This window comes from Mixophyes fleayi, chromosome 8, assembly GCF_038048845.1.
Source record: "Mixophyes fleayi isolate aMixFle1 chromosome 8, aMixFle1.hap1, whole genome shotgun sequence".
Taxonomy (NCBI): domain Eukaryota; kingdom Metazoa; phylum Chordata; class Amphibia; order Anura; family Limnodynastidae; genus Mixophyes; species Mixophyes fleayi.
This window is the reverse complement of record NC_134409.1, coordinates 105,370,901-105,392,461: the sequence shown is the minus strand read 5'-3', so window position 1 is coordinate 105,392,461 and position 21,561 is coordinate 105,370,901. Positions and strand designations below refer to the sequence as shown.

The following is a 21,561-nucleotide window of genomic DNA, read 5'->3' as shown; positions in this document are numbered from 1 at the left end:
TTTACAAACTTTACGTAATTACTGTGTGTGGTTTCTCCACCGTTTTACATTGATTGATCTTCTGGAGGATATATCTGAATTTATGTGTAGAAACAACCATTGTGCTTTATGATAGCTCTCAACTGATACAGCCTGCTAATTACAAACCACTGATCGATCGATGAATGTAATTAAAGCCCCATAGTCATGCTGTCATGCTTTATGACTAGTTTAAGCTTTATTTTGATATTAAATATCACCTGATTAACACTATGAGATGCGAATGAATAGAGGACTGAATCGCAATACAGACATTGCTGGTTCTTAATAAGGGATTTTAGTCTTTTAGTTCCTGTATGCTCCCATCTTTACTAGCAGTAACAGTACTTCTCTGAGGAGGAATTAAAGGGTAACTGAAGTTTGATACGATGAAATAAAAAAACATATTTACTTTCCACACTTCCTTCTCCTCATCCATCTATGTTTTTTGACATTCCAGTGATCCACTCTGCACTCCTCTCTCCTCTTCCCAATTCACCTTTTTGAAACAAGCCAAACGGTTATTGATGTCCCCCTCCCAGAATGGGAAGTTCACAGCAGAGGGCATCAATACCTATTTAGCATGGGCGAATCGGGAAGAGGAGTGTGAAATGTGAAGCTAGGGATCTCCCGCTGCAGACCACAATGAATCCAGCTCACAGAGCATGAAAGTTATACATTCATTGTTATATTATCTCATCGAATTCCACCCAAAGGACAGAGTTATTCTTCAACGCTCTGAACACCATAGACATAAAACTTACATCTGTGTTCCTTCTCTTACAGAGAGCCCGCAAGCATACATTCTACATCCCTGCAGCTCTCTCTACAGAAAGCAGATGTTTTGGGCTGCCAGATACATGGGTGAGGAAGGAATGACTATGGGGGCTAGATTTACTAAACTGCGGGTTTGGAAAAGTGGAGATGTTGCCTGTAGCAACCAATCATATCCTAGCTTTCATTAATTTATTGCATTCTACAAAATGACAGCTAGAATCTGATTGGTTGCTATAGGCAACATCTCCACTTTTCAAACCCGCAGTTTAGTAAATATACCCCTGGGTCTTACATTTCCACAGTACACAAAGGGCATGAAACAAATGTATGTACTTCCTTTATTGTGACCAAAATAAAATGTATTTAGTAAAAGAATTAAAAATGACACTTGTGACCACACTCACCCATTTTGAGAAGCCAGCCCTCTCTTTGTGGCTTTTGGAAGGCGAGTGTGAGCTCCCAGGCATTTTCTTCTTCAGGAAGCTGAAATGGCTCTTTCTTTAGGCTGTCAAACATCTCCTGCCATAGAGAATACATTGGCATTATAGCATTAATGTTCTGTAGAAAGTTTTTACCGTAACAAGGGAACTTTACATGGTTCACCTATACTCTTCTCATATAATAAACGGGATTACAATCCTTAATTAGTTTTATTTTTCAACAACATTTTTCCTCTCTCTCTGACTAGCAAATCAGTGATGGTTCCTCTCCTTATGATGCACATATGACAGTGATTCTCTATTTTCTGAAAGCATTGTAGCCCGAAATTTGCTACTTATTACAGCTCAGCTTATGAATAACTGCGGTACGGTATGCCACATTCTATAGGTCCTATATAAGGTCTTTTACACAGTCCAACATGTGATTCATGGTAATGTACCTAAATCACTTGAATAAGGTCCAAAAATATACAGTAATCAAAACAAAAAAAGTCAAATGGTTTTGCCCCCTCCTATCTCTCTTTTCTTCTTTTCTCTCTTTCCTTCCCTTATATTTTGTTAAAAAATAAAAAAAACAACTTCATGATCGTTTGTTTTTCTTTTCTTTTTTTTTGGTTCTTCTCTATTGATTGAGCTGTTTTTGTTGCTGATTATTATTATTCTTTGTTCTTAGCAACTGCAATGTTATTATTACTAGGTGTTGTACCATCACCTTTTTGTTTATGCTTGAAGTTTTCAGTAAAACATTTATTAAAAAACAAACAAAACAAATGACAGAGGAAGACAGACAGTCATGATATAAACAGCCACAGTATGCTACATGAACCAAAAGAGAAAGTCTACACTGTAAATTGCTGTCCAATAAAATATTGAGAGCACCCACATTTTATTGACGAGGAAGAGATCTAAAACATAGATTTTTCCTAAACAATTGGCCTTTTACAATGTTACTGTTCACATTTTTTAAAAAAAATACTTAATATTTGATACAGTCTACCATTATGTCGACTTTTCTGAGTACTGTAGAAATGGAAAATAGAAGTGAACAAAGTGCATGTGCTGATCATTAATTACTGATAGGCCCTTTTGCTAATGCCAATAACCTACTCAAATCATGTGATGTCTAGAGGGAATGGCTTTCTTTTAGCTATTGGTGAGATCTAGAAACCAACCACAGAAGCACCTGGTGGAAGTATAAAATAAGTACAACTACTGTATATACATACAAATTAATATGTCTCAGTACCAATGCATTGTTGTAATTTCACAATTTCAATGCCTCTTTCTCCTGTGTAATCGCATAGTATACAAACCTCCGCTATAAATGAAAGCTAAGGGGTGGATTAAATTCTGAGCGCGGTTCAATAGGAGCCCTGTGCAGTGACAATCAGCAGCGTTGTATGGGTTGAAACCTCCGCTCATTTTTGCTAACACGTCAAATAATATGTGCAAAAATGAGCTGATATTTTGCTACCATAATAGGGACCTTGTGCTGAATTCTAACAACCCCGTCCCCCAGGTGCCTACAGCAACTTGATGCATAAAAAAAGATTGATGTGATGTGATAGCTTTTAGTACTATACTCTGGGCTCACTCACAGTCAGCAGCTCCGTAGGTAGATCACCTCCTGGATGCACCCCTTTATGTATAGAAATAAACTGTTGCAGATCAGGCTTGTCCTTAACGCTTGGATTGTGTAAACTGGTGTTTAGGATGATCAAGGAGAAGGAAACAATATAGCAGCTGTCTGGATAGATAAAAAAAGATAAAAAAGTGGGACAGTTTATAATGGAAATAGTAAATTCAACACAGAGACAGATATATGGATGATCTGATAAACAGGCCTCTTCACCTGTTGCTGCACCCCAAAATAAGTTTTCGCATATCCGTTAGGATGGGTGATCCTCCTCTGTGAAACAATTGTGTAGTACAGGCTAACAAGCTAATTAGAATTTATATTTTGATATTATTTTGTGCAAGAGCCTAATATCCTGACATTTATATTTTATATAAATAATAGTCAATGGTAAAATAAGTTAAAGGGATATACAATGAGGGAGCACCAATTGTTCTAAATTGATTAACCAAGACTATCCAGTATAGTTATTATAATTAACATTTACATACATATAGCGGCAGCATATTTCGTAGTACTTGATACTCTCTGAAACATTTTTTACACTGCATTCCTAGGTCTTAATTATATTAAGACCGCTCACAAGAAGCTGATCTCTTTTGGGATAACTGATGCTCCACATGTATCAAATCAAAACCGAAGGATGGATCCTGAGGCTCACTCTCAGACTTAACATTTGTCCTAGGATAGATAAGATTAATAGCCCCAGAATGTATATAACAAAAGGTTTTATATTTTAAACATGAATCTGTTTTTTGAACAATTAGTATTTACGTAAGGAATGTAAGAAGTATTTGCAACGTTACAAATAAAATTATTATTTAATTCCATCTTCTCTTGTTTATTTTATTTCTCTTTTCTGCTTTTTTTCAAGCAGCCTAATTTTCTAATATTAAAACGTGTGTGCTACAGTAGAAAATATTTAATAACTGATAATGATTGTTGATGGGGACCTCCCTTTATATGAAACACTGGTTCACCCATTTAGTATGTAAACTGAAAAGTACATAAATTTCACCATGCACTTCTTTGTGGATACAGTCAAAGTGATACAAACTATTTTTTTTCATGTCTTAAATTCCAAGAAAGTAAATATTCTAGTTTCAACATTCTAAATTTCAAAATTAAGAATTCTCCTGAGCAACTGTTGAAATCTATTGCTTCTGTGAAAACTGCATGCATATAATGTAGACATTGTCACGGGTGGGCGATGCTGTCTCCTGTGGGCAGCACAGTGGCCTAGTGGCTAGCACTTCTGCCTCACAGCACTGGGGTCATGAGTTCGATTCCCGACCATGGCCATATCTGTGTGGAGTTTGTATGTTCTCCCTGTGTTTGCATGGGTTTCCTCCAGGTGCTCCGGTTTCCTCCCACACTCCAAAAACATGCTGCTAGGTTAATTGGCTGCTATCAAAAAAAAAATTGACCCTAGTCTCTGACTGTCTGTCTCCTTGTCTGTCTGTGAGTGTGTGTCTATATTAGGGAATTTAGACTGTAAGCTCCAATGGGGCAGGGACTGATGTGAGTGAGTTCTCTGTACAGTGCTGCGGAATTAGTGGCGCTATATAAATAAATGATGATGATGATGATGATGATGGGGTAAACGTGGCACTTGGCAATGCAGCAGACAGAAAATGACAAAAGATTCCAGTGTGTCGCAACTAGCTGTATTAGACTACAAGCAAAAATATAACAGAACAACAAAACCCCCTCGCAGATACAATAGCTGCAGATAAGATTTTCTCAAAAGGAAACTAGGGGCTAGATTTACTAAGCTGCGGGTTTGAAAAAGTGGAGATGTTGCCTATAGCAACCAATCAGATTCTAGCTGTCATTTTGTAGAAGGTACTAAATAAATGAAAGCTAGAATCTGATTGGTTGCTATAGGTAACATCCCCACTTTTTCAAACACGCAGCTTAGTAAATCTAGCCCTAGGTGTCTCCCTCTCTGCATATGCTTTCCTGCTTCTTTTCCCCAGGTGGTGGAAAATATACAGCAGGCTGCCCCATCGTTTTATTGCAGCTGCTAATCAGTCCGCTGTTTGCCTGGGAGGCCAGGCATCCAAACTGGGCCTCAGGAATGGCAGTTCACTCCTTCTCCTCCATTCACTCCAGGGAACCCTTAAACCAACTCTTCCTTGAGCTGCACCTGTTAGAAAGCTGTTTTCCAACACACTATGCAATTTTCTTGGACTTTTAAAAGTCAGAAACTTAGGGCACACATACAGACCATGTACAACTTTCCCAGTGCTTCTCTCACACACATAAGACGCATCAAGACTTACTGCTCCTCAAATGTAATAAATTAAGTTGTAAAACAATGGTATGATGGATACAAACAAGGCTGGGATATGAAACTACTAGGTAGCGTGCAACTTTTATTAACAAAATAAACATATAGCTGTTCTATACCACACCACTGTGAGAATGCCACAAGGTCCAAGTGAATCAAGAAAGCTTGAAGATTAGGACAGGTGACTGTGAAAGAACCTGCAAGCAGAGGTCATATGACACATGGAAGGGGGGAATATGAAAACTTGTGCTCTTTATGCCCCAATACGGATTGCAAAGTCCAATCTCTTCTAGTATCCCCCCTCAATTGGCCTCCTGAACCCCATCCCCTCTTTCCCACTACCTGCTCCTTCCTTGCTCACCTCTACAATCTATCCCTCTGCAGTGGCATCTTCCCTTAATCCTTTAATGCTTCAAACATGCTCTTGTCTCACCCATGCCTAAAAAATATATTCTTCACCCCCCCTCCCTTTCTCACTACCTCCCTATATCTCTGTCTCCAAAATACTTAAGCGGCTTGTCTACAACCATCTCACCAGCTACTTTTCTGACAACTTCCTTCATGATCCTCTTCAATTTTGCTTCCACCCCCTCCACTCCACAGAACCTGGCTTCAATGTCACCAATGATCTTCTTTCGACCAAATCCAGAGGCCATTTCTCCCTGCTTATCTTCCTGGAGCTCTCTGTAGCCTTTTACATTGTGGATCACCCTCTCCAAATGGACACCCTTCACACCATTGGTCTCTCTGACACCATCCTCTCCTGGTTCACCTCATACCTGGGTGAACTAACCTTCGGCATCCAGTATCACCTCTATGCCTACAACATCCAACTCTACCTTTCATCTCCTGATCTCTCCCCTTCCCTTCTCTCTTGGGTGTAAAATTTCCTCTCCGCCATCTCCTCCTGGAAGCCCCTCAAACTTAACATGGCCAAAACAGAACTTATTGTTTTCCCTCCCTCCAGAGTCTCCTCCCCTCCCCACTTCACCATCACCTCTATCTCCTCTGTTCCACAAGTCTATTGCCTGGGTTTCATTCTTTACCCCTCCCTCTCCTTGGCTCCCCACATCAAATCTCTTGCCCAATCGTGTTGCTTCCAGCTCCGCAACATTGCTTGTATCAGACCCTGCCTCCTCCATGATGCCACCGAAGCTCTAATCCACTCACTGATCATTTCTTGCTTTGACTACTGCAAACTTCCCCTTACTGGCCTCTCCTACTCCCATATCACTCCTCTTCGATCTATACTTAACTCTGAGCAATACTTTTACTTACAATATACTTACAATTATATAACAATACTTATAATACTCGTCACTCCACTTCTACCTCCCCTCTCTGCCAAGCCTTACACTGGCCTCCCTTTCCCTATGGTCGGACAAAGACTGTTAATCACCTCTCTGGTAACCACTTCTCACTCCCTATTCCCAGATTAAAACCATTTCTTCTTTTAACCATTTCCCTACGATGTATACCTCACTCTCTTTCATTCTTCATCTCACCCACTCTTGTGTCAGCCCCTCTGTTCTGATATTTAAATCCTTTACACTGGCTCACCCCATGTGTCAACCATGTGTCTGTCCCTTTCCATGTAGATTGTAAACTTTCTTGAGCAGGGCAACCTTCCATCCTCTTTCTTTTCTTTTCATTACCTAAAACTTCTGCTCACCAGCTACACTTTGCACCTTCTCCTCCTTGGGTTCTCTTCCCCTTGACTCCACTCCTCTAATGTCTTTACACCTCTATCTGTGGGTCTGATCCTGTTTGCCACACCCATGCACATTGGCACAGGTTTCAGCTTGTGCTCCCTTCGCACCCCATTGCCCATTTATGCCATTATTAGCTGTGTTGAGAAATGGATTATTATTTGTTTACTGTATTGTCCTGTAAAACCATGTACTATTCTGTTGTTTGCACTCTGTACAGCGCTGGGGACCATTTGTGGCCCCTTATAAATAAATGATAATAATAATATTATCACCATACTTGATAAATAGGCTACCTATACAATATGATGGTGAAGTCTTCGTCTGCTAATGAATTGGTGAAGTGAAAATAAGCCCTATCGTAGGGGAAAACTGTCTTTTTGCTCCATCATAAATATCCCCCTATCTCCAGTAACCACCAGTGAATGAAGTCTGGAAAATATCCACTAGCCACCGCTGAATGGGGTCTGCATAATATCCACAAGTCACCATGTGAATAGGGTATGCACAATGTCCACTAGCCACCAATAGATGCAGCCTGTACTAAATCCACTAATGACCAGTGAATGGGATCTTAACAACTTCCATGAGCAACCAATGAAAGTATTCTGAACAGAGTCCTATAGCAACCAGTGAATGAGGTCTGCATTATGTCCACTAGCCACCAATGAATGAAGCCTGCATGATATCCACTAAACACCAGTGAATGGGGTCTGCATAGTGTCCACTAGCCACCAGTGAAGGAAGTCTGCACAATGGCCACTAGCCACTAATGAATGTGATCTACATAATGTAAATAGGGTCAAGGTTTGAGGATTTCCTTTATTATGAAAAGGGAACTTAATCAAATTAAGTGATTTTGAAGAAAATCCTCGACCATGACTTATTGGGTGTACTTCAGGATAGGAGTTGAGAAACTCTGGTCTAGGCTAAAAGGGAAGTAACATATAAATGTAACTAATCTACAGTATGATTAGGATATTGTAAACAAGATATTTTTCTAATTGGCCTTTGTTTAAAAAATGAATTCAGTATTATCAGGACTTTCACTGGAGATTTTATGACAGTAAGGCTCATTATAAACTGCAATAAACATGGGCCTTTATTGTGTTCTCAATTGCACCTGTCTGCCAAGAGCATTTAAAGTTGCACAACCTCTTCCCAGCCTTTGGAAACACCCCTATATAATACATTTGCGGTTTTGCAGATACTGGGAAAAAGCCGCATAGTAGTATTAATGTCACATTAATGTCGAACCTACATTCACTTTAGGGCCATCCTCTTCGTTAATTTAAACTTTTCACATCTTTTTCTAAAATACTGATCAGCTAAGCTTAATTTTTTTTCTTATTGAATCATCTCTTAAATTAATCCTGAGAGTGACGAACATTGGAATTATCATCATCATCATCATCTTTTTATTTATATAGCGCCACTAATTTCGCAGCGCTGTACAGAGAACTCATTCACATCAGTTATGACATGGGTCAATTTTGTAGGTTTGAAGGTTTTAATTACTTTGCTCAAAGTGAACTTAGATATTCACTTTTAGGTGCAATTGGAAGTTGAACCATGTACCCCATGGAAAGTAATGCATGATCATTCGGTTTGATGTATGTATATATATTGCAGTATTCATGTGCTGGGAAATATGTATCTCTGACTGTATAGAGTTAAAAATTAGGGAAGTTTCGTGTAGCTGCCTGACTAATGCACTATGGGATCTCGCCAAGCTGAAGAGCTAACATCACTTCTTCAAACAATTTCACAATATGGTTTTAAATGATAATATACATCTGTGTAACTAAAGATCAAGTGAGTGTATGTAAAATATCTGGAGCTTTCCCATTTTTACTTCCCCCTCGTCAGTGTTATCTATATTTTTCACTTGTGACTTAAATAGTAATTGGATAATCCCATGTAATAAATTAATAATTTCACACAGGGCTGTGTAGTTTATATGCCTGGAGCCTTCCCATTTTTACATTCCCTCTACAATATTATCTAAGTTTTCCTTCATTTTGACTTCATATTAATTGGGTAATCACATGTAATAAGCTGTAATTGTCTGTTTTTATGTTGTTTATTGTGTGGAGAACTGATAGGGAAAACTGTAGTTCATAGTGAAGCATAGTGAGAGGAGATGAGGAGAAATGATAGCATCTCATTAGCAGCCATAAATATGTTTTCTAAATATATGCCATCCAGAAAACATGATTTAAAAGGAAATAAAATAATAAAAATGAGCTACAAAAAAATTAACTATTAATTCATCTCACTCATAACCGGATATTCTGTCAACAAAGCCAGAGCACTGGACCAAAAATGAGGAAGCTGTTGAAGGTAAGAGTTGTTTTATGATGTATACAGTCTTTTTATTTTTATTTAAGATCAATGAATGATAAAATGTGATATTTTCTTAAAGGAAAAGACCACAGTGAGCATTTCTCTGTATAATTTATAAATAATAAAACAAACAATAATTCTACTACTCATTACAAAAAGGTTAGCTTTTCTACGTTTCCTATCCTCTCTCCCATAGGCTATGGAAATAATATTAGTGGATGAGTTGTTCAGAGGTGGATGCGGGTCTAATGAAATAGAGACAGCTAGCAGCACACATCATCCTGCATCCCTTTTTTACATCAGTATCTGCCCACTTATTACAATGTCCTGCCTCCGCTTATTACACCAGCCTCTGCCTACTCATTACACCATCCTGCATGCCCATTTTACACCAGCCTCTGCCTACTCATTACACTGTCCTGTCTCTGCTTATTACACCAGCCTCTGCCTACTCATTACAAAGTCCTGCATCCGATTATTACACCAGCCTCTGCCTACTCACTACACTGTCCTACATCCGCTAATTACACCAGCCTTTGCCTACTTATTACACTGTCCTGAATCCACTTATTACACCAGCCTCTGCATACTCATTACACTGTCCTGCATCTGTTTATTACACCAGCCTCTGTCTCATTACATTGTCCTGCATCTGTTTATTACACCAGCCTCTGTCTCATTACATTGTCCTGCATCTGTTTATTACACCAGCCTCTGTCTCATTACATTGTCCTACATCCCCCTATTATATCTGCCTCTGCCTAGTCATTAGACCATCCTGCATCCCTTTTTTACATCAGTATCTGATCACTTATTACAATGTCCTGCCTCCGCTTATTACACCAGCCTCTGCCTACTCATTACACCATCCTGCATGCCCATTTTACACCAGCCTCTGCCTACTCATTACTCTGTCCTGCATCCGCTTATTACACCTGCCTCTGCCTACTCATTACACCATCTTGCATCCCCATTTTACACCATCCTCTGCCTACTCATTACACCATCCTGCATGCCCATTTTACACCAGCCTCTGCCTACTCATTACTCTGTCCTGCACCAGCTTATTACACCTGCCTCTGCCTACATATTACACCATCTTGCATCCCCATTTTACACCATCCTCTGCCTACTCATTACACCATCCTTCATCACCATTTTACACCAGCCTCTGCCTACTCACTACACTATCCTACATCCGCTAATTACACCAGCCTTTGCCTACTTATTACACTGTCCTGAATCAACTTATTACACCAGCCTCTGCATACTCATTACACTGTCCTGCATCTGTTTATTACACCAGCCTCTGTCTCATTACATTGTCCTGCATCTGTTTATTACACCAGCCTCTGTCTCATTACATTGGCCTGCATCTGTTTATTACACCAGCCTCTGTCTCATTACATTGTCCTGCATCTGTTTATTACACCAGCCTCTGTCTCATTACACTGTCCTGCATCTGTTTATTACACCAGCATCTGTCTCATTACATTGTCCTGCATCCCCTTATTACACCACGATTTGTTTACTCATTACAATGTCCTGCATCCCCTTATTGCACCAGTCTATGTCTAATTACATTGACCTGCAACCCCTTATTACACCAGCCTCTGTCTCATTACATTGTCCTGCAACCCCTTATTACACCAGCCTCTGCATACTCATTACACTGTCCTGCATCTGTTTATTACACCAGCCTCTGTCTCATTACATTGTCCTGCAACCCCTTATTACACCAGCCTCTGCATACTCATTACACTGTCCTGCATCCCCTTATTATATCTGCCTCTGCCTAGTCATTAGACCATCCTGCATCCCTTTTTAAATCAGTATCTGCCCACTTATTATAATGTCCTGCCTCCGCTTATTACACCAGCCTCTGCCTACTCATTACACCATCCTACATGCCCATTTTACACCAACCTCTGCCTACTCATTACACCATCTTGCATCCCCATTTTACACCAGCCTCTGTCTCATTACATTGTCCTGCATCTGTTTATTACACCAGCCTCTGTCTCATTACATTGTCCTGCATCTGTTTTTTACACCAGCCTCTGTCTCATTACACTGTCCTGCATCTGTTTATTACACCAGCATCTGCCTACTTATTACACTGTCCTGCATCCGCTTATTACACTAGCCTCTGGATACTTATTACACTGTTCTGCACCCCCATTTTACACTTACCTCTGCCTACTTATTACACCATCCTGCATCCCCATTTACACCAGCCTCTGCCTACTCATTACACCATCCTGCATCCCCATTTTACACCAGCCTCTGCCTACTCATTACACAGTCCTGCATCCGCTTATTACACAAGCCTCTACCTACTTATTACACTGTCCTGCACCCCCTTATTACACCACGCTTTGTTTACTCATTACACTGTCCTGCATCCCCTTATTGCACCAGTCTCTGTCTAATTACATTGATCTGCAACCCCTTATTACACCAGCCTCTGCCTATTCATTACACCATCCTCCATCCCTTTATTACACCAGCCTCTGTCTCATTACATTGACCTGCAACCCCTTATTACACCAGCCTCTGCCTATTCATTACACCATCCTCCATCCCTTTATTACACCAGCCTCTGCATACTCATGATACTGTCTTGCATCTGTTTATTACACCAGCCTCTGTCTCATTACATTGACCTGCAACCCCTTATTACATTGACCTGCAACCCCTTATTACATTGACCTGCAACCCCTTATTACACCTGCCTCTGCCTATTCATTACACCATCCTCCATCTCTTTATTCCATCAGACTCTGCCTACTCATTACACTGTCCTGTATTCACTAATTACACCAGCCTCTGCCTACTCATTCCACCAACCAGCATCCCCTTATTATATCTGCCTCTGCCTAGTCATTAGACCATCCTGCATCCCCTTATCACACCAGCCTCTGCCTACTCATTACTCTGTCCTGTAATCACTAATTACACCAGCCTCTGCCTAGTCATTAGACCATCCTGCATCCCCTTATCACACCAGCCTCTGCCTACTCATTACACTGTCCTGTAATCACTAATTACACCAGCCTGTGCCTTATCATTAGAAGCATCACTAGGAGAGGGCTTATGGGCAGGCTATAAAAGTCTGTGGACAGGTTATGCCCTCCCTCCTGGTTTTACTGGATCTGGTGTAGCAGTTTTTAGGTCCTGCCTGCCTGTGGGGGTGCTCCCCATTTCTGTTTTTCTTTGTCTATGAAGGTGGTCTTACATTTCAAGAACCTATCACAGTTTTGTGATGGCTTGTTTGCTGGACTCTATGACCCATTTTTTTTTGGGATATTCCGGAGAGTTTGTTTTGCTTTTTGTCAGAAAACACTGGGCAGTCAGCGGCCAAGGTTGGTGGGGTAAAAATTGCTTTCAATTAGGCATTCATAGTCCATTTTCCTTTGAAGAGTTGGTTTAGGTTTTGGTGCAAGTACCATCCTTGTTGGTTGCAATTGTAAACACAGCGCGGATGTGGGTTCTGGAATGCCTTGGATAAGTTATCCCAATTTAAGGAAAAGGATAAAGGTGCACCTGGGTAAAATTATGCCCAAGTTCATGGATGTCCAGAGGGTAAGTGACCCGCAATTTTAGGGGTATAAGATGTATGAAATAAAAAACAGAATACAATGTTATTATAATATTATAATTATTTAAGGATATGTGAAAAATTAACAAGAAAACTACTAAAAGATAATATATGTAGCATGCCCGTACATATGAAGTATTGATGGACGATGCGCAGTATGCTTCTTTGAAGGACTATATCTGGCGGCTAAATGAAAGAAAATGTCAGCGGGTGGTAGTTCAAATGTCCCAGTATTCCCAGCTCCAGCCTCAAGCTGCCACAACAGTACTTTAAATTCTCTCTAATTAGATAAAGGCACACGTACTTTATGTAGAAAAATGGCAAGACTAGCTGGGAAACTAACTTAGACATTTATTAAAGACATTCTATTCAAGTCCCATACACTTAAACACAGGCTTGAATTCTGCCGATGTGGGGGTAAAAAAAAGACAGGAAATGGCAAAACTTTTTGTGGAGCAAAATGCGAGCTGTGGCAAAATCTAAAAAAATGTAAATGAAGGATGAAATAATAATTTATTCAATGTTATATAAAGACCCTAAACCAGTGTTGGCTAACCTGTGATACTCCAGGTGTCGTGAAACTAAAAGTCCCAGCATGCCCTTCCAGCAATAAGCTGCTATATATTGGCAAAGTATGCTGGGACTTGTAGTTTCACACCTGGATAGTCACAGGTTAGCCAACACTGCCCTAAACCCTTTGTTCTGTTCCCCCAAAAAAAATTGTGGACAGGCATACTCCTGTCCATTAAAAATTTTAGTTTTGATAAGTGTACAGTTATTCCTTAGAGCAGGGTTTCCCAAACCCAGTCCTCAGGGCTCCCCAACAGTGCAGGTTTTCCATATCTCCTTGCTGGAGCACAGGTGTAATCATTACTGACTGACACATTGTAACAGATCCACAGGTGGTCCTAATTATGTCACATGTGATCCGGAAAACCTGCACTGTTGGGGAGCCCTGAGGACTGGGTTTGGGAAACCCTGCCTTAGAGTAAAATTTGGATTATTTAAATATCAGAGAAATTGTAGTTTATGGATTATTTGCCCATTTTGTACCAGTGAAAGCACTATAATGGGTGTAGGCAGGGCCGGATTAAGGGAATGGAGGCCCCAGGGCTAAGGGGGCCTCCATTCCCCCGTGACGCCCCCAATGTGAGCCGCCCGCCACCCCCCGTGAGGCCCCCCCCAAGCACTTGACTTTTGACAATGCTCAAAGCAACAGGGTGCAAGATGTCCTTCCCCGAGAAGGAGCATTAGCCTTCTTCCAATTAAGAAAGCATTTAATATTTTGTTTACCATTGCAAAGTAGGAAGAAAACATGCAGATACTATAAATATAATGCAGGGTTCCTTTTTCAACTTTAAAGTCACTTCACTATTTCTACTATATTGTTTCTGTAATATATTATCAAATGTATTTGGGATAACCTGTAGATTTGAAGGTGTCTGGGTTACATTGGCAATAATGCGCTGAGAAAGTCTCCATTATGCGGTCAATCTTCTGTGCCTCTCCCGGTAACCGAAAACTGCCCAGGAAACGTCTGCAAGGGACATTGCAAGAAAAGAGTTAGTTGAAATCTTTGCCCACTGAAACATAACTGTTCTTGTTCTAGCAAGCGGGACTGGGATTTACAGGAAGTTAATTTTTGACCTTGCATGACTTACAGGAGATACGTATGAAGAGTTACGGTCTCAATTAAAGTTATAAAAGAAAAGCAGACAATAGAGCAACCATGTGGCACTGCAGGGGGTACAAATTTTAGAGTTGGGAGGGGCAGGTCCTAGCTCAGCTGTAAGTTGCAGTGTAAAAATAAAGCTGTTCAGTATGTAGTGTATGTGCTACATGCAAAAGCAGCCAGTATTCTCCCTGCATGCAAGCACACAAATAGATTTGCACCCCTTGCAGTGCAACATGGTTTGTCCAGGAGCAAATCTGCACCTCTTTTACTTTGCTGATAACTGAAAATGAGGGCCGTAGTAAGAGGAATGGAAATGTTGCATTAAATTGTCTTCCTTGTATTACCTATTCTATAATGATATACAGCTATTTCCCCCACTTTTGATTCTTATTCTTCTTATGTAAACATGGGGCAGTTTAGTCATACTTGCCAACTCTCCCGCATTTTGTGAGAGTCTCACGGACCCCCAGGAGAGTGTGGCAATCTCCCGGATCTGCCCACTTCACTAGGAAGTGCACCACTTCCTAGTGAAGTGGACAGAATTAAGTCCCAAACGCCGCGATTCCCGGTGAATAGAGGCATTTGTCCATGCCCCCCGCTGTCAAATGACGCATTTGCATCATTATGTCACGGGGGGTGGGTCCAAAATGACGCGCATTTTGGAGCCCCGCCCCTCATCACACCGACCTCCCCCGACAGGCTCCCGGAAACCAACTTTCTAAAGTTGGTAAGTATGAGTTTAGTTAATGTCACAATATAGTCACTTTTGTATTTTGTATTTGTATTTATATTATAGAATACATTTTTTTCCCCACAGAATCAGCACTCCACATTAAAAGTAGGAAGTTTGTCTAAAGAGAATAGAAACGTCTATAATAATATACACAGTATTTTCTTAAAGCATAAAAAAATTACTTCTTCCAATGAAATTAAAAAATGACAAAAAATATTAACTTAACTATATAAAACTATATATATTATAACTACATACTTAATAAAAAATAGTATAACATTGTGTAATCATTCCACTTTCTAAGTCCTTCAAGGTTATAGAATACCCCCCATAGTGTTATCTTAAAATACTGGTGGCATAACAAAATGGGTTTCAAACACATTTAGATATACTCAAATTAAGGGGAAGCTCTATTAAAGATCGATTTTTATTGATTTACATGGCGATTTGTAGTTTGCCTACTACATGCAAATCTCCACTTTTTAAAACCTCCAAAAATAATTGCTATATATCACACAATCATAGAATCTATTGATCTCTGCATTGTGAGTGTAGAGCAGAGTGAATCTACCAAAAGGGTAATTTGCAAAACTGTCATGGAAATGTCCAAAAATAATCTCACTGGTTTCATAAAGTCAGGATTGAGTGAGATGAGTGAGATTTCCTACTAATTTCAAAGGACAACACATTAGAAAATGCCTGAAATTAATTGGAAATTGTTCAGTCAAGTAAAGAAATAAATACATTTATATTTTCCTACATACAAGATTAATCTAGTACCAGCAAGGCCCGGCAGCCATTGACTGCTTGGATATGCTGATTTTTGCAGAACTGAAAGGCACAGCATGCCCTGCCAGTGTTTATTGGGCCTTGTGGAACTACAAGCACAAGCATGTACGGTCAGCCCCATTGCTTTCAATTTGACTGGAGGTCAGCACCCACCCAGCCATTCACAAGCAGCCAGCATGTAAATACTGCTGTATCCTTTGTTTCACGCCATCTCCTTCGTTAACCTCGTCAGTACTTATTCTGTTTTATTGTGTGATTGTATTTTGTATGATTTGATACTCTGACTGTCCAGTGTTGCGGAACGTTGTGGCACCGTACAATTATGCAACGATGATGATAATGCTTGTGGTTCTTCTCTCAATCATTTCAATTGACAATATATTTTAATGGGATTTATGTTCCCATTGAAATACATTGCCTATGCTAATGAATGGGAATAAAGAGCGAATTTGCTCATCTGAGAAAAACAATATTTAATAGATTAGAGAATTTGGTGAATTATCAATTTATTTGTTTAAATTTTGGGAAATTTATTTTCTGAACAAAATAACCCATGGATAGAACCCCCCAAAATTCTTAAAGATGTAGTTCTCAGAAAAGTCAAATAGCTCAAATGTCATTGGGTGCCTCATTTGCCTTTCTTTAAAAAAAATTCTAGCACCAATTTTAGTAAAAAAAAAACCAAAAACAATTAATTTACAAATATCTTTTTAGCCTAATGACTATATGACACACTTAGAGGATTTTTTTTTATACATGGAAATGATAATATGACATCTATTCCCAATGATCCTATCCTGTAACAGGTAACTTGTAACAGCTCACCAGAAACCAATCTAAGCTCACAGGTCATTGCAGTCTGGCTGATACTGGAGGTGTGGAGGATTATTTTAACCGTCCTGTACCCAAGGGGCAGCAGTAGGCACCAGTGTATGGGGCCTGGGCTGACCAGTGGGCCTGCCATCCGAGGCCAGCTTTTTTTACTTTCAATAGTCTGTAGGAGTCTTTGCTTATTCTGAGTGTGACCCCAGGTTTGGAGATGCAGCAGGGGATATGCAGCATTATCAGGGCCAGCCCTTTCCTAAAGAGGGCAGGCCCCTTTGTTGCTGTAATTCCTGGTGGCTGGCTCCTCCTCTGGGACCAGCCACCAGGAAGAACATCAAGTACAGTCCCTCCCTTCTGTCTCCCATCCTCCATCTCTCTTCTTATATCCCAGTCATCCCCTCTCCCCCTACTTCCACTCCCCCTAATCTATGAGCTCCACCCCTCCCCTCTCTACATGTGGCTGTGTAGCTGTGTGGCTGCCTCCTGCTGCTTGGAAGATAGGTAAGTGACATAGGGTGATTAATGTGTGTGTGTGTGTGTGTGTTTTACAGTATGTAGGGTGGGTATTATTGTTAAGGGTAGGGTGTTATTTATAATATGTGGGGTAGGTATTGTTATGTGGGGTCTGGTGGGGCTATATGAGAAATGCTCACTGCAGTAAAAACTCACAATGTCCATCAGGATACTTCCCCTCCACAAAGCAATCTCTGAGCTTGTGCTAATACTAGTAAAACTTTCCCCACATTCAGTGCAATGTACAGGATATCTCCCTCTCAGTATCCATGCCGTGTTCATCAAAGGACCAGCCTCTGCTCCATGCTGCTGTTTTACCTCTGTGGTTTGTCTCACTGCCATGGCCAACCGGGTGAGCCTATGTGATGCTATGGAGAGGAAAAATGAGCTGGAATACTAACAAGCCGCAATCATGGAGATCGCAGCTTCTGATTGGTCCGTCCACTGAAACTAATCGTTTGCAGCCATTTTAAAGTGGTGAACTTAAGTAAGTGGAGGAGAGAGGAAGATGGGGACAGATTTCTAGTTACACCCTGACTAAACCAGTCAATAAATTTCCCCAAAAATGTCCTATGTAGCATACCTTTCGATTTACATATGGCATAATATGAGACGTTTATGATTGTGATATTAAACATAAAGGGACTAAATTAGAGTTATGAGTAAGTTCGGCTACAAACTGTAAATGTACACCTGGGAAAACCATGTTGCACTACAGGGGTGACAAATTTAAAATGTGAGGTAAATATAGAGTTGGGGAGGGGGTGCATAGTAGCTCATCTCTAAATCAGAGTGTTAAAATAAATCTGCCCAGCATTTGTGTGCTATATGCAAAACAATCCGTTTTTTTCACTGCATGCAAAAAGAAAAGTGTAATTACACCCTTGCATCCCAACATGGTTTGTTCAGGTGATAATTTGCACCATTTAGCAGGATTTCCTTTAAACTAAAGCATCGTCAAAATATTTATGGATATTTTCACTAAAGGAAACCACAGGAAATATGTAGAGACAGCAAGCAGAACTGGGAGTGGCACATTGTGGTTTTATAGAAATCTAATCATACAGGGAGATGGAGGGCCTGATTCATTAAGAAAAGTGAAGTAAAAAATTGAGTAAGTAGTCTCCTGGACAAAACTATGTTGCAATGAAAGGGGTGCAAATTAGTTTTCTATTTTGCATATAAGTTAAATAGTATTTGTTTTTTCATGCAGCACACAAATATCAATTTTAAATTTCAGTGTACAAATAAGCTATCAAGTGTTTGTGCGCTAAATGAAAAAACAGACCGTACTTAACTTATGTGCAAAATAGAAAACTAATTTGCACCCTTTGCATTGTAACATGGTTTTGTCCACTTACTCAATTTTTTACTTAACTTTCCTTAATGAATCAGGCCCGGAGTGCTCACAGCCTAATGACTATTTCAGTTCACTATATGTTAACATTATCCTCACTTTATTTGTTGCCAATTTCTAAGACTGCCTGAATAAAGTTAGATTATATTAATAGGCAACATCCAGTTTCAGTGAACAGCTGTTAGCTAGATTGACATGACACTTGAATAGATCCTGTCAGTTCAACTTTTTCTTTATAGATCCCTAATACCCCAAAAAGGGGTGTCCCTGATTGACTGCATCAGGCATGTAGTGGGGTGCTCTGATACTGATACCTACAGTATGTTTCTCACCTGAGAGCCTCCACGAGACCAAGTTTCTTGAGGTCATGGCATTTCACAAAGGCTTGTAGAACCTCAAGATTTAGTGAATCCCTGGAGAGACAGAACAAAAGAGGGGTTTGAGGAAGGAAAAGGGACAGGATCCAAGAGAGGAAAATAAGAGCCACAGGAAGATACAGTGGAAAAAACATTGCAATTTTTTCTAGACCCATTTAAATGTCAGCACTTTGATATGAAACAGTGCCCTGTGTTATGTGCCTTTAAATAATATAAGAATTATTTGCCAAACAGTTATAGAAAATACAGACACTTACATTTTTCTTTTATTATGCATCAATTTTTATGGCATTGAGAAGAATATATCACATTTTTGATATATAGTGAGGTAAATAAAGATTAAGAACTTTGTTGGATACATACTACATTACTCCTACAGCTGGGTCAATTACCGGACATATTACTACATCAGTGTATGTGATCCTGCCAGTATAGCTTTGGGCAGAGGAATGAAAACATATATTTCTCCTTTAAACACAAAATTGTATTAAACAGATTCCTGTTTTATGTTTTTGAGCAGATTTTTCAGCTCCACACAAGACAAAGAGAAAAAAAACTTATTAAAGGTGCTTAATACGTAAATTTGGCCCCAACAGCTGATCAGAGAGGCTGTGCTCCTCTCAATATTGTTATATCGTAGGAAAACAAAAATATAAAAATGTACAGCACTAGGTCAATAGAAACCAAACATCAATAAGGTACTGAAGTACAAAACGTGAAACATAAAATACATATGTTATCAATGAATGAATATACAGTATATGCATCTATGTCTAGTAGAATTCTTACTAAATGGGTAAAATATATATATATATATATATATATATATATATATATATAAATATTAACCCTGCTGGACTGAACATATAAATACAATCAATACAAATAAAGAAAAAGCTGCATAAAATGAAAACCAAATGTCGCTTGTATAAAATTATTGCTGGGATAACAGAATAATCCTCCTTAGACCAAACTTCAAAGCAAGGTGTCAAGATAAATGCAAAGTCTTGCTAGTAGAACAGAGCAAATCTCTAACAATGAAGGTATACTTGTAAATGGTCACCTTATATAAATTGGGACAATTGTCCCTACTTTAAAGTATTAAATGTCAGTATATCTGTAGATGAATATTTGGGGGATAGGTCAGATCCAGAAAAATAGCATATAACAGACACAATTAATTAGCAAGAGACTTGCTAATCCTGTGTATGTCTTGATGTTTGAAGATTAAAAGGGGAGAAAATCCAAAATCCAGCTGTCTCTCTCAATAATAGAGAATGGAAACTCCAGCAAGAAAGCCCACTCACTATTTTGAGCAGCTGAGAGGGCACCTGATTCTTGAGATGCAGGTCCCATGTGAGAAGGAATTATATTGGCATTAAGGCTGTAGTATATTGAAGCTTCCTGACGTTCTCCAGGCACCTTCTGCTCTGATGGGTGGTATTCAGTTGGGAGTGCAGACAAGCAAAATAAAAGTCCCATATAACTATAGTGAGATATTATCCAGCAATCAATCAAATACCACGTTCTGTTGTGATGTACAGAATTTTCTCAGCGGGGTATAAGTATGTGGCTCTCCAGCTGTTGTGGAAAAACAGCTCAAATAGATTTCATTTTACCTGTTGTCTTTTGATGGACCACTTCAATAATGTTTTGTTTTTAAATCTACAGGCAGCAAAATAGATGAATTTGATGAGATGATGTGAAAGTTAAACCATGAATAATGCACCTGAAGCACCACCTCAGCACTTAACTGAAGCATCACAAAGACTCAAGCTCAATACAATAACAAATAAGCAGGTATTGCCTGATGAAATACATTACGATGTTCAATTACATTCCATTTTGCACAGTTTGATAGTTTCACTGTATTCAAAATATATTGTAATAATGTTGTATTAAGGTTCTGACCTTTGACCGAGGTACTCCCCTATGGCGCTCTTGCTGAGTCCAGCACTTTGATATAGGAAACTAGCAATGTGTTCTGGATCTCTTTCCAGAAACTTCTTGTTGATCAGCAACTGAATGCCCTGAAATAACATACAATCAGAAAAAGAAGATAGAAGATAGCAAAAATGAGCCTAACTTACAAAAGGTGCAACGGTTTATTTACAACAAAGTGAAAAAATGACTTGTTTGAGATTTTTTTTTACATATAAATTTGAGGCTAAAGGTATGCAGGGGGAACATTTCCAATCTTGTCCCCTGGAGTTCTGAAGGAATTTTCCCACAAGTTGGTTGTAGATGTGGGGGGTTGCGGGTGGTGAACTTAATGGACTTTAGTCTGAATGATGACTATGACTATTACTATAAGGTCTCTATTAGTCCCATCCAGCTCTGAATAAAAGTTATGGTGCATTTCCCCTCATTGAGTTACAGACACAGGGCCTGATTCATTAAGGAACTTAGGCAAGAAATTTCTTACTTAAGTCTCCTGGACAAAACCATGTTACAATGCAAGGGGTGAAAAAT

General features: G+C 39.5%; 2 protein-coding genes across 2 annotated transcripts in view; one reads left to right on the top strand and one right to left on the bottom strand.

Annotated features, from left to right (window-relative positions):
• Positions 1–21,561, bottom strand: part of CYTH4 (cytohesin 4) — a 47,875-nt gene that overhangs the window by 12,963 nt on the left and 13,351 nt on the right. Inside the window, exons 5-9 of the mRNA XM_075183068.1 lie at positions 21,001–21,119; positions 19,045–19,125; positions 14,245–14,357; positions 2,834–2,982; positions 1,200–1,314 (exon numbers count right to left, since the gene is read on the bottom strand). Of these exons, the coding sequence (XP_075039169.1) occupies positions 1,200–1,314; positions 2,834–2,982; positions 14,245–14,357; positions 19,045–19,125; positions 21,001–21,119 (577 nt within the window). The remainder of the gene's footprint in view (positions 1–1,199; positions 1,315–2,833; positions 2,983–14,244; positions 14,358–19,044; positions 19,126–21,000; positions 21,120–21,561) is intronic.
• Positions 20,761–21,561, top strand: part of RAC2 (Rac family small GTPase 2) — a 97,118-nt gene continuing 96,317 nt past the window's right edge. Inside the window, exon 1 of the mRNA XM_075183070.1 lies at positions 20,761–20,889. The gene's annotated coding sequence lies outside the window, so the exon portion shown is untranslated. The remainder of the gene's footprint in view (positions 20,890–21,561) is intronic.